Genomic DNA, 11921 nt, shown 5'->3' with positions numbered 1-11921 from the left:
GGCGACCGAGAAGGGGGCATTCAGGAACCTGGGCTCCACATTGTTACTGCAGGGAACAAAGTTTGAGAAAGATCTACCTTTATTCTTAGGGCCGTGGGAGCCCTAGAGAGCTTAAACGAGAGACACCATCTGAGTTAGGATTTGAAAAATCCTCTGCAGGCTGTTCAGTGGAAGAAAAGACTTTAGAGATGGATGAGGACGTTGAGGCAGAGGGAGGTTGAATATTTTTCCAAGGCCACACAACTGGTGAGAGGCAGCACTAAGGACTGAGGCGCACAGGTTAGACGGTCGACCCAAAGTTACGTGGCTCTCGGCCGAGGCAAGGGTACAGGGAAGGTCTGTGCCCATGGAGCACTGCCATGATCACATTCCTCTGAGGCCTGCGTCTTTCCACAGGTTCCCATAGCTACAGAGGTACTTTTCAAGCTTACACAGGTAAGTGGAGGTATCTCAGCCCCTCACTGGTCTGAAATATCCCTCCTCCCTCCCCACACAGATATTTTCTTTAGATTTGTGGTGTAATGGGACTCACCTACCATTCTCTCAGCTGTTGGTTTGGGAACCCTAGAGAATCCCTGAGCTCAGGGTGCTGAGTCCAGGCCAATGTTTCCATTTGGAGCAGCCAATGTAAAGGGGTGAAAGTTTATGATAGCCAGTACCAGCTTTTGGAACTCCTTGGAGGTGAGTCTGAACTGGTTCAGGGAACTGCAGGTTTCCTTCATTTCTGTGAAGTTTGGCATCTATTGTGAGGAAGTTGAAGTTTGGGATCAGAGGAGGGAGATTTCTCTAACCCAAGTGTTGACAGGATACAGAGTAGAAAACAATGAAAACAGTGACTAATGGGAATGTGAAGAGACAGCAGGGATCAATGACACCAAGGTCTGGTGTCTCTTCTGACTTGGGGAGCTTGGGAGGAGAATGTGTGAGGACATGGATTTTGAGTCTTCCAAAGTGAGACTGTTCATGGTTTCATCAATCCCTATTATGCTAGGGAAGTGTGACCTTTGAAGATGTGGCCGTGTACTTCTCCTGGGAGGAATGGGATCTCCTTGATGAGGCTCAGAAACACCTGTACTTCGATGTGATGCTGGAGAACTTTGCACTTACATCCTCCCTGGGTAAGGCCCTCATACTCACCCTTGTGCCCTGTACCAGGCTCTGTGTTTCTCCTTTTCCTCAGGAGCAGCTCTGTCCTCATACTGGACCATAGGCACTGCCTCCTTCCCCAGTTCCCTGGGTAGATGTTGTGGACTGAGTGCAAGCCTACTTCCCTTGTCATCCCAGCCCAAAAGCATCTTGGGTAAGGATTTGGGATCAATCTTTACCCAAATCTTACAGTAAGCCTAATAGATCCCACCTGACTTGCCTTCTCCCTGTCTGGTAACTTTCTAGATCTATGGCATCCAGTTTTCCCTCCCTTCATGTACCTGACATTTATTTGTGTTTGACTGTGACATGAAATGCAGTCACTGACATTGTCACTATTTACAAACTGTTCTTGAACCACCAGCCTTTCCATTAACAGCAGAACACTCTAACGAATTGCGCCACAGAGACACTACACAGACTGTTATAACTTATAAAAACCTCCTCCAAGGTGTTCTTCTTTGTTTATTTTTAATTGTAAAATATATATAACAAACTTTACTATTTTAATCATTTTCAAGTATATAGTTCAGCAACATTTAGTACATTCACATTGTTGTATAACTATGGCCACCATCCTTCTATACTACTTTTTCATCTTATAAAACTGAAACTTTGTACTCATTAATAACTCTTCCCGTCCCCTGGCAACCACCATTTTGCTTTTGGTCTGTATGAATTTGTCTACTGTAAGTACCTCATATCAGTGGGATCACACAATATTTGTTCTTTTCTATCTGGCTTACTTCACTTAGCATAATATCTTCAAGGTTCATCCATGTTGTAATATGTATCAGAATTGCTTCTTTTTAAGGCTGAATAATATTCTTTTGTATGTATTAGTTTATCCATTCCTTCATCAGTGGACACAGGTTGTTTTCACCTTCTGGCTGTTGTGAATAATATTCCTGTGAACATGGGTGTTCAGATACATATTTGTGTTCTTGCTTTCAATTCTTTTGGGTATTGGCCCAAAAGCAGAATTTCTGGATCATAAGGTAATTATTTTTAATTTTTAAGGAACCACCCAAATTGTTTTTCATAGCAGCTGCACCATTTTACATTCCCACAAGCAGCAGACAAAGGTTCCAGTTTCTTCACACCCTCACCATCACTTGTTATTTTCTGATTTTTTTTGATAAGTCATCCAAATTGGTGTGAGGTGATATCTCATTGTGGTTGTGATTTGCAGATTACTGATATTGAGCATCTGTTCATGTGCTGATTGGCTATTTGTATATCTTCAAATGATGTTTTTATTCAAGTCCTTTGCCTATTTTTAAATTGGGTTTTATTAATTGTAATTAGAAGTGTTAAATATAATTTTTTATTGAGCTTTTTTTTTTTTTTTTTTTGAGACGGAGTCTCGCTCTGTCGCCCAGGCTGGAGTGCAGTGGCCGGATCTCAGCTCACTGCAAGCTCCGCCTCCCGGGTTCACGCCATTCTCCTGCCTCAGCCTCCCGAGTAGCTGGGACTACAGGCGCCCGCCACCTCGCCCGGCTAGATTTTTGTATTTTTTAGTAGAGACGGGGTTTCACCGTGTTAGCCAGGATGGTCTCGATCTCCTGACCTCGTGATCCGCCCGTCTCGGCCTCCCTAAGTGCTGGGATTACAGGCGTGAGCCACCGTGCCCGGCCACTTTCATCATTTTCAAAATTGTTGTAGCTATTCTGTGTCTCTTAATATTTCAAATAAATTTTAGGATGGATTTTTTTATTTCTGCAAAATAATATCATTTGGATTTTGATAGGTATCGCACTTTCTATAGATTATTTTGTCTAGTATAGATATCTTAACAATATTGAGCACTCTAGTCCATGAACAGGCATGTGATATATTTTCTTTTATTAATGTTTTATTTAATTCATTTTAGCAATATTTTGTAGTTTCTAGTGTACAAGGCTTTTACTTGTTTGGTTAAGTTAATCTTTAATGTTTTATTCTTTTTGGTATAAGTATAATTGTTTACTTTTCAAATTGTTCATCATTAGTGTATAGAAGCGTAACTGATTTTTGCACATTGTATTTGTATTCTTCTATTTGCTGAATTTGCTTATTAGTTGTAACAGTTTTTTCGTGGAATCTTTATGGTATTCCATGTATATCATCTGTGAGCAGGGATAATTTTACTCCTCTTTTCCCATTTTGGTCCCTTTTCTTTCTTTTTCTTGCCTAATTGCTACATTGAACAAAAGTGCTAAAAGTAGGCATCTTTATCTTGTCATTAATCTTAGAGGAAAATCTTTCAGTCTTTCATTGTCGAGTATAATTTTAGCCGTGGGTTTTTTGGGGTTTTTTTTGTTTTGTTTTGTTTTGCATATGGATTTTATTATGTTTAGGTAATTTCCCCCATTCCTGGTTTGCTGAGTGTTTTCCTCACAAAGAAGTGTTGCATATTGTATAATGCTTTTAGTGCATCAGCTGAGATGATTGTTTCAGTTTTTTTAGAGATGGGATCTTGCTATGTTACACAGGCTGGTCTTAAGCTCCCGGCCTCAAGCGATCCTCCTGCTTCAGCCTCCCAAGTAGCTGGGATTACAGGTGCAAGCCACCACTTTGATCAGTTTTTGTTTGTTGAACCATCCTTGCGTTCTAGGAATAAATTCTATCTGGTAGTAGTACATAATCCTTTTAATATGCTGTTGAATTCAGTTTGCTAATATTTGGTTGATGGTTTTTACATTAATAATCAAGGATATTGGCCGGGCGCGGTGGCTCAAGCCTGTAATCCCAGCACTTTGGGAGGCTGAGACGGGTGGATCATGAGGTCAGGAGATCGAGACCATCCTGGCTAACACGGTGAAACCCCATCTCTACTAAAAAATACAAAAAACTAGCCGGGCGAGGTGGCGGGCGCCTGTAGTCCCAGCTACTCAGGAGGCTGAGGCAGGAGAATGGCGTGAACCCAGGAGGTGGAGCTTGCAGTGAGCCGAGATCTGGCCACTGCACTCCATCCTGGGCGACAGAGCGAGACTCCGTCTCAAAAAAAAAAAAAAAAAAAAAAAAATCAAGGATATTGGTCTGTAGTTTTATTTTCTTATACAATCTTTGTGTCATTTGGAATCAGGGTAATGCTGGCCATATAGAATGAGTTTAGAAGTGTGTACGCTACAGTTTTTTGAGAGAATTTGAAAAGGATAAGTATTAGTTCTTAATTAAATGATTGGTAGAATTCATCTGTGAAGCCATCAAGTCAAGGGCTTTTCTTTAAGGTTTGTCTTTTTTTTTGAGATGGAGTCTTGCTCTGACACCCAGGCTAGAGTACAGTGGTGTGATCTTGGCTCACTGCAACCTCCACTTCCTGGATTCAAGCAATTCTCCTGCCTTGACCTCCTGAGTAGCTGGGGTTACAGGAACATGCCACCACACCTGGCTAATTTTTGTATTTTTAGTAGAGACAGGGTTTCACCACGTTGGCCAGGCTGGTCTTGAACTCCTGACCTCAGGTGATCCACCCGCTGCCTTGGCCTCCCAAAGTGCTGGAATTACAGGCATGAGCCACTGCACCTGGCCAGGTTTGTCAATTTTGATAACCTTTTCAAAGAAACACCTTTTGGTTTTGTTGATTTTTTTTTTTTTTCTATTGTTTTTCTCTTCTGTATTTTATTTATCTAGGCTTTAGTCTTTATTATTTTTTTCCTGCCAGCTTTGGTATTAGTTTGTTCCTCTTTTTATAATCCCTTAAGTTGTAAAAATAGATTGTTGAGTTGAGATCTTTCATCTTTTTAAGGTTTATAGCTATAAATTTCCCCTTTAGTACTGCTTTTACTGCATCTCCAACTTATTTCCCTTCTGATTTCTTCATGGCCCCATTGGTTGTTCAGTATTATATTAATTTCTACAGATTTGTAAATTTTTTAGTTTCCTTCTATTAAGAGTTCCCAACCTCATCCCACTGTGGTTGGAGAAGATACTTTGTATGGTGTGTGTCTTTCTAAATCAAATGAGGCTTAATTTATGGTTTCTTCTGGAGAATGTAATAGGTACACATGAAGGGAATGTATATTCTGTTGTTGGGTAGAATGCTCTTTATATATTTGTTAGAGCTAGTTGGTTGTTTAGGTCCTCTGTTTTCTCACTTCTCTCTGATTCTTCTGTCCACTGCTGAGAGTCAGGTATTGATGTATTTAACTGTTATTGTAGAACCATCCATTTCTCCCTTCAGTTCTGTCCATTTTTGCCTCATGTGTTTTGATGGTCTATTATTAGGTGCATAAGTGTTTATAAATGTTATATCCTCTTTCTCTATTGACCTTTTATTAGTATATAATATCCTCTTATATCTCTTGTTACCCTTTTGATTTAAAGTCTCTATTGTATATTAGTGTGCCATTCTTACTCTTTTTTGCGTGCTATTTGCATGGAATATCTTTTTGTAGCCTGTCACTTCCACCTTATTTATATCTTTGAATCTAAAGCGAATCTCTTGTAGACATCATAAAGTTGGATCATGGGTTGTTTTTATTTTAACCCATTCTGCCAATCTTTGTCTTTTGGCAGAGTTTAAGCTAAAAGTTTGGAGAATTTAAGGCATTTACGTTTAAGGTAATCACTGATAGGGAAGGGCTGACTTCTATCATTTTGCTCTTTGTTTTCCCCATGTCTTATAGCCTTATAGCTTTTTTGATCCTAATTGCCTACATTACTGCCTCTTTTGTGTTCGGCTCACTTTTTTTTTTTGTAGTGAAACTTTTTAATTCCTTGTCATTTCCTTTGTGTACTCTTTCTTTCTTTCTTTCCTTCTTTCTTTCTTTCTTTCTTTCCTTCCTTCCTTCCTTCTTTCTTTCCTTCCTTCCTTCCTTCCTTCCTTCTTTCTTTCTTTCTTTCTTTCTTTCCTTCCTTCCTTCCTTCTTTCTTTCCTTCCTTCCATCCTTCCTTCCTTCCTTCCTTCCTTCCTTCCTTCCTTCCTTCCTTCCTTCCTTCTTTCCTTCCTTCTTTCCTTTTCTTTCTTTCTTTCCTTCTTTCTTTCCTTTCTTTCTTTCCTTCCTTCCTTCTTTCCTTCCTTCCTTCCTTCTTTCTTTCTTTCCTTCCTTCTTTCTTTCTTTCCTTCTTTCTTTCTTTTCTTTCTCTTTCTTTCTTTCTTTCTTTCTTTCTTTCTTTCTTTCTTTCTTTCTTTTCTTTTCTTTTCTTCCTTCCTTCCTTCCTTCCTTCCTTCCTTCCTTCCCTTTCTTTCCTTTCTTTCTTTTCTTTCTTTCTTTCTTTTTCTTTCTTTTCTTTTCTTTTCTTTCTTTCTTGTCTCTCTCTGTCACCCAGGCTGGAGTGCAGTGGGGCGATCTTGGCTCACTGCAACCTCTGCCTCCCATGTTCAAGTGATTCTCCTGCCTCAGCCTCCTGAGTAATCCCTCCTGGGATTACAAACACACACCACCATACCCAGCTAATTTTTGTATTTTTAGTAGAGACAGGGTTTCACCATGTTGGCCATGCTGGTGCCAAACTTCTGACCTCAGTTGATCCACCAACCTCAGCCTCCCAAAGTGCTGGGATTACAGGCGTGAGCCACCATGCCCAGTTCTTTGTATACTTTATGTAGCTCTTTTTTAAAAATAGTTACCATGGGAATTACATTTAACATCCTAAAGTTACAACACTAACTTGAATTTATACAAACTTAACTTCTTTAACTTTCCTTGTTCTTTTTTGTGCCCAGTTCTTCTGGGCCAATGTTAGTTGCTCACGTGTCCTGTCTTTCCCTTAGGACTTACATCATCCTGGTCTCATGTAGTTGCTCAACTAGGACTAGGGGAAGTGTCCTCTGTTCTTCACAGGATGTTCATAACTCTAGCCTCAGCAAGATGGGATCAGAGAGGGCCTGGCCTACATGAATGGCACTTGGGAAAAGGCATGTCATCAGGTCTGTGTTTAAATTGCACCAAGAACCTGTCCTGTTTGACTTGTCTTGATGCCATTGCCCGAGACACTTCACTTTGACCTTCTCCTCTTCATTCTTAGCAGTTTGCAAACTTGTTATTTCTCCTACTTGTCATTTTTATTTTGACTTCTAGCTAACGCTAATCCTCACCTCTCTGGACTCCTTATCCCATCTGTTCTTTACACTGTTCCCTCTGTAGCGTTCTGTAATATTATTTTGTCCTGAAGTGTGCATATCTCCCTTAATAGTCCCAGTTACTGTTCCAGTGAGATTTTCCTGGGCCTGGACATACACTTCACGGCATCACTTGTCACCAGCAGATACGATCCCGCTAAAAGCTATTATCAGAGGAATTAATTGTAGAACATGCCTCTTAGTCCTGGGCCATACCTTAGCCTTGTGTACTGTACCTGGGAGGGCCCACCCTATTCCATAACCTTAGGGACCAGTAATACACAACAGGTGCTTCCTCAACCTGACCCCCAACTCAACTTTTCCTGAAGACAGGCCCATAAACTAGTTCTTTGCTATAACTGATGTGCATTTGTGATTGCATTGCCTCCTCCTAATAAAGGTAACATGTACTTCACCACGACCTCTTTACTTTTAGGTTGTTGGCATGGAGTGGAGCATGAGGAAACACCTTCTGAACAGAGAATTTCTGTAGAAGGAGTGCCACAGTTCAGGACTTCCAAAGAAGGTTCATCTTCCCAGAATGCCTACTCCTGTGAAATATGTGGCCTGGTCTTGAGAGATATTTTGCACTTGGCTGAACACCAAGGAACAAACTGTGGGCAGAAACTACACACATATGGAAAACAATTCTACATCAATGCAGATCTTCAACAGCACCAGAGGCAGCACATTAAAGAGGCACCTTTCACAAGTTATGTGGACACAGCCTCATTTACAAAGAGCTGCACAGTCCATGTGTCGGAGAAGCCCTTCACCTGTAGGGAGATCAGGAAAGACTTCCTGGCCAACATGAGGTTTCTCCATCAAGAGGCCACTCAAACAGGGGAGAAGCCAAATAACAGTAACAAGTGTGTGGTGGCCTTTTACAGTGGGAAAAATCATCGCAACTGGGGAAAATACAGTAAAGCCTTTAGCCACACAGACACACTTGTTCAGGACCAGAGAATCCTCACTAGAGAAGGGCTTTTTGAGTGCAGCAAATGTGGGAAAGCATGTACGCGAAGATGTAACCTCATTCAGCACCAGAAAGTCCACAGTGAAGAAAGGCCTTATGAATGCAACGAATGTGGAAAATTCTTTACCTACTACTCCAGTTTCGTTATACATCAAAGAGTTCATACTGGAGAAAGGCCTTATGTGTGCCCTGCATGTGGGAAATCCTTTAGTCAGATCTACAGCCTCAATAGCCATAGGAAAGTTCACACTGGAGAAAGGCCTTATGAATGCAGCGAATGTGGGAAATCTTTTAGCCAAAGGTCCAACCTCATGCAGCATCGCAGAGTTCACACTGGAGAAAGACCTTATGAATGCAGTGAATGTGGGAAATCTTTTAGCCAAAACTTCAGCCTCATTTACCACCAGAGAGTTCACACTGGAGAAAGACCTCATGAGTGCAATGAATGTGGAAAATCCTTTAGCCGAAGCTCCAGCCTCATTCACCACCGGAGACTTCACACTGGAGAAAGACCCTATGAGTGCAGTAAATGTGGGAAATCGTTTAAGCAAAGCTCCAGCTTCAGTTCACATCGGAAAGTCCACACAGGGGAAAGGCCTTATGTGTGTGGGGAATGTGGGAAATCCTTTAGCCATAGCTCCAACCTTAAGAACCACCAGAGGGTTCACACTGGAGAAAGGCCTGTTGAGTGCAGTGAATGTAGCAAATCCTTTAGCTGTAAATCTAACCTCATTAAACACCTGAGAGTTCACACTGGAGAAAGGCCTTATGAGTGCAGTGAATGTGGGAAATCCTTTAGCCAAAGTTCTAGCCTCATTCAACACCGGAGAGTTCACACTGGAAAAAGGCCTTATCAGTGCAGTGAATGTGGGAAATCCTTTGGCTGCAAATCTGTCCTCATTCAACACCAGAGAGTTCACACTGGAGAAAAGCCTTAACTGTACTGAGAATATGCAATTTCCTTTTAGTGTAATTATACTGAAGGAGTACACCTGTGAGAGAGACAAGTACCTGAACTGGAAGCCCCAACATCGAAGGATATACAGTGGGCAGATTCCCCTTAAGTTCCAGGTATGTGTTACACTTTCTAACCTGCCATTTAGAAAGTGTTAGACTTTCTCACCTGCCATATATGGCTCTTGCCATTTATGTCACTGACAGTTTCTGAGGCAGAAGCCGTATCACATCTACCACCTGTGAGGTCCACGTAATGTGCACCATTTACCTCCTGAACCTGCTGAAGGAAGCAGACCTCTGTTTCTCCCCGTTTGCTAGAAGAAATCATGAATAGTCTGAGTCTTCCTCTCTGACAAGTCAGGGCATGGACTTGACCCAGCTTTGTGCCAGAGAACCCAATATGAGTGTTGTTGGCAGCTTGCCAAGAAGGACTCTTCTTTCAAGACATGTTGGTTTCATGTGACACCTCCATGGATTTTTTCCAGCCTCTCAGTCACCAACTTTGGAACTGCTTGCCTCACATCGCTTTGTTTTTTACAATAATAAAGGCATTATTATTTAAGCTACCTTTATCTTGGCATTTGATTCACTCTTTAAGGTGGTTCAAAAACAGAATTGGGCCCTGCTAGCTTTACAGAGTAAACACTTTTGGAGGGAGAGAGAGGTATCATATTATTTGTATGCCTCAGAGACAACAGTATAATGGAAAAATACAACTGTCTTTCCAGTTTTGGCATAATCTGAATTTGAATTATTGCCCATACAAAAAATTAGCTGGGTGTGGTGGTGGTCCCCTGTAGTCCCAGCTACTCAGGAGGCTGAGGCAGGAGAATGGCGTGAACCTGGGAGACGGAGCTTGCAGTGAGCCGAGATCGTGCCGCTGCACTCCAGCCTGGGTGACAGAGTGAGACTCCGTCTAAAAAAAAAAAAAAAAAAACCACCTGGGCATGGTGGCATGCACTTGTAGTCCCAGCTACGCAGGAGGCTGAGGCAGGAGAATCACTTGAACTTGGGAGGTGCAGGTTACAGTGAGCCGAGATTGCCCCATGGCACTCCAGCCTGGGTGACAGAGAGAGACTCTTGTCTCAAAAAAAAAAAATACATAGAACTACACACACACAACGAGTGTATAAAATGGTGAGGTCTGAAAGAGGTCTGAGGATTGAACCAATGTCGCATACCTGGTTTTGATGATGTACTAAGGTTATATAAGATGTCACTACTGGGGAAAGTAGGTGAAAGGTATTCTGCACTATTGATATGGTGTGGATATCTGTCCTGCCCAAACCTCATGTTGAAATGTAATCTCCAATGTTGGAGGTGGGGCCTGGCAGGAGGTGATTGGCTCATGAGGGTGGTTTCCCCTGAATGGTTTAGCACCATCCTTTTGGTGCTGTCCTCACCATAGTGAGTTCTCATGAGATCTGGTTGTTTGAAAGTATGTGGCACCTCCAACTTTGCTCTTGCTCCTGACCCTACTCTTACATTTGCAACATCCTGCATATCTGTATTTCAAACTAAATTCTTAAAAATTTTCACTGTTCTGTGTATTTCCACAGTGTGTATAGTTCACTGTTCTGTATATTTCCACATCAGAATGTGTAATTTTCAGCCAGATGTGGTGGTTCACTCTTGTAATCCCAGCACTTTGGGAGGCCAAGGTGGGTGGATCACCTGAGGTCAGGAGTTCGAGATCAGCCTGACCAACATGGTAAAACCCCCTCTCTACTAAAAATACAAACAGTAGCTGGGTGTGGTGGTGGGTGCCTGTAATTCCAGCTACTCAGGAGGGTTAGGTTACTCACCACTATACTAATGAGGATGAAGCCTCTTTTTTTTTTTTTTTTTTTTGAGACCGAATTTTTGCTCTTGTTGCCCAGGCTGCAATCGTACGATCTCGGCTCATTGCAGCCTCCTCCTCCTGGTTCAAGTGATTCTCCTGCCTCAGCCTCTCGTGTAACTGGGACTACAGGCTTGAACTACCATGCCTGGCTAATTTTTGTATTTTTAGTAGAGATGGGTTTCACCATGTTGGCCAAGCAGGTCTTGAACTACTGATCTCAAGTGATCCACCCACCTTGGCCTCCCAAAGTGTTGAGATTACAGGCGTGAGCCGCTGCACCCAGCCTAAGATTATTCTTTACTTTGTTGTTGTTGTTGTTGTTGTTGTTGTTTTTAACAAGGTCTCATTTGTCACCCAGGCTGGAGTGCAGTAGCATGATCTCAGCTCACTGCAGCCTCAACCTCCTGGGTTCAAGAGATCCTCCTGCCTTAGCCCCTTTTCTGCTCTCCACCCTCACCCCCAATAGCTGGAACTACGGGTGTACTACCACTCCCAGCTAATTTTTGTACTTTTTGTAGAGACTAGGTTTCATCATGTTTCCCAGGCTGGTCTCCAACTCCAGAACTCAAGTGATCTGCCAGCCTCAGCCTCCCAAATTGCTGGGATTACAGGCGTAAGCCACCGGGCGTTGTTATTCTTCACTTTGAATCCCACATGTTATTTAAAGCTAAGGCCTGAGGCAAAAGAAAATTCACTTCTATACTTCAACTAATTCTATTTTATTACTAGGTAATAGGTCCCAATATTTACATTTATGTATACATACACACACACTTTTTTCCTATACCATTAAGATAATGGTAGACCTTTATGTCAAGAAAATGCTATAGGCCGGGCGCACTTAATTTGGGAGGCCGAGGCGGGAGGATCACTTGAGTCCAGGAGTTTGAGGCCAGCCTGGACAATGTGGTGAAACCCTGTCTCTTAAAAAAAAAAAAAAAAAAAAAAAAAAA

At 42.0% G+C, this 11921-nt stretch overlaps 1 protein-coding gene across 7 annotated transcripts in view; it reads left to right on the top strand.

The window, feature by feature from the left end:
- ZNF134 (zinc finger protein 134) overlaps positions 1–9697 on the top strand; it is a 29159-nt gene extending 19462 nt beyond the window's left edge. For 3 of the 7 annotated variants that reach the window (XM_038006422.2, XM_038006421.2, XM_007998328.3), the window contains 3 exons: positions 397–435; positions 992–1118; positions 7629–9697. In XM_038006422.2, coding sequence (XP_037862350.2) covers positions 397–435; positions 992–1118; positions 7629–9106 — 1644 coding nt within the window. In that variant the 3' untranslated portion in view covers positions 9107–9697. Of the gene's footprint in view, positions 1–396; positions 436–991; positions 1119–6328; positions 7001–7628 lie in introns of those variants that run through there. The other 4 variants (XM_073015842.1, XM_038006423.2, XM_007998330.3 and 1 more) reach the window with 2 other exon arrangements.
- The last annotated feature ends 2224 nt before the right edge of the window (positions 9698–11921 follow it).

The sequence above is a fragment of the Chlorocebus sabaeus genome, chromosome 6 (assembly GCF_047675955.1).
Source record: "Chlorocebus sabaeus isolate Y175 chromosome 6, mChlSab1.0.hap1, whole genome shotgun sequence".
NCBI lineage: Eukaryota > Metazoa > Chordata > Mammalia > Primates > Cercopithecidae > Chlorocebus > Chlorocebus sabaeus.
The sequence above is the reverse complement of the archived record's forward strand: the minus strand, read 5'-3'. Positions and strand labels throughout refer to the sequence as shown.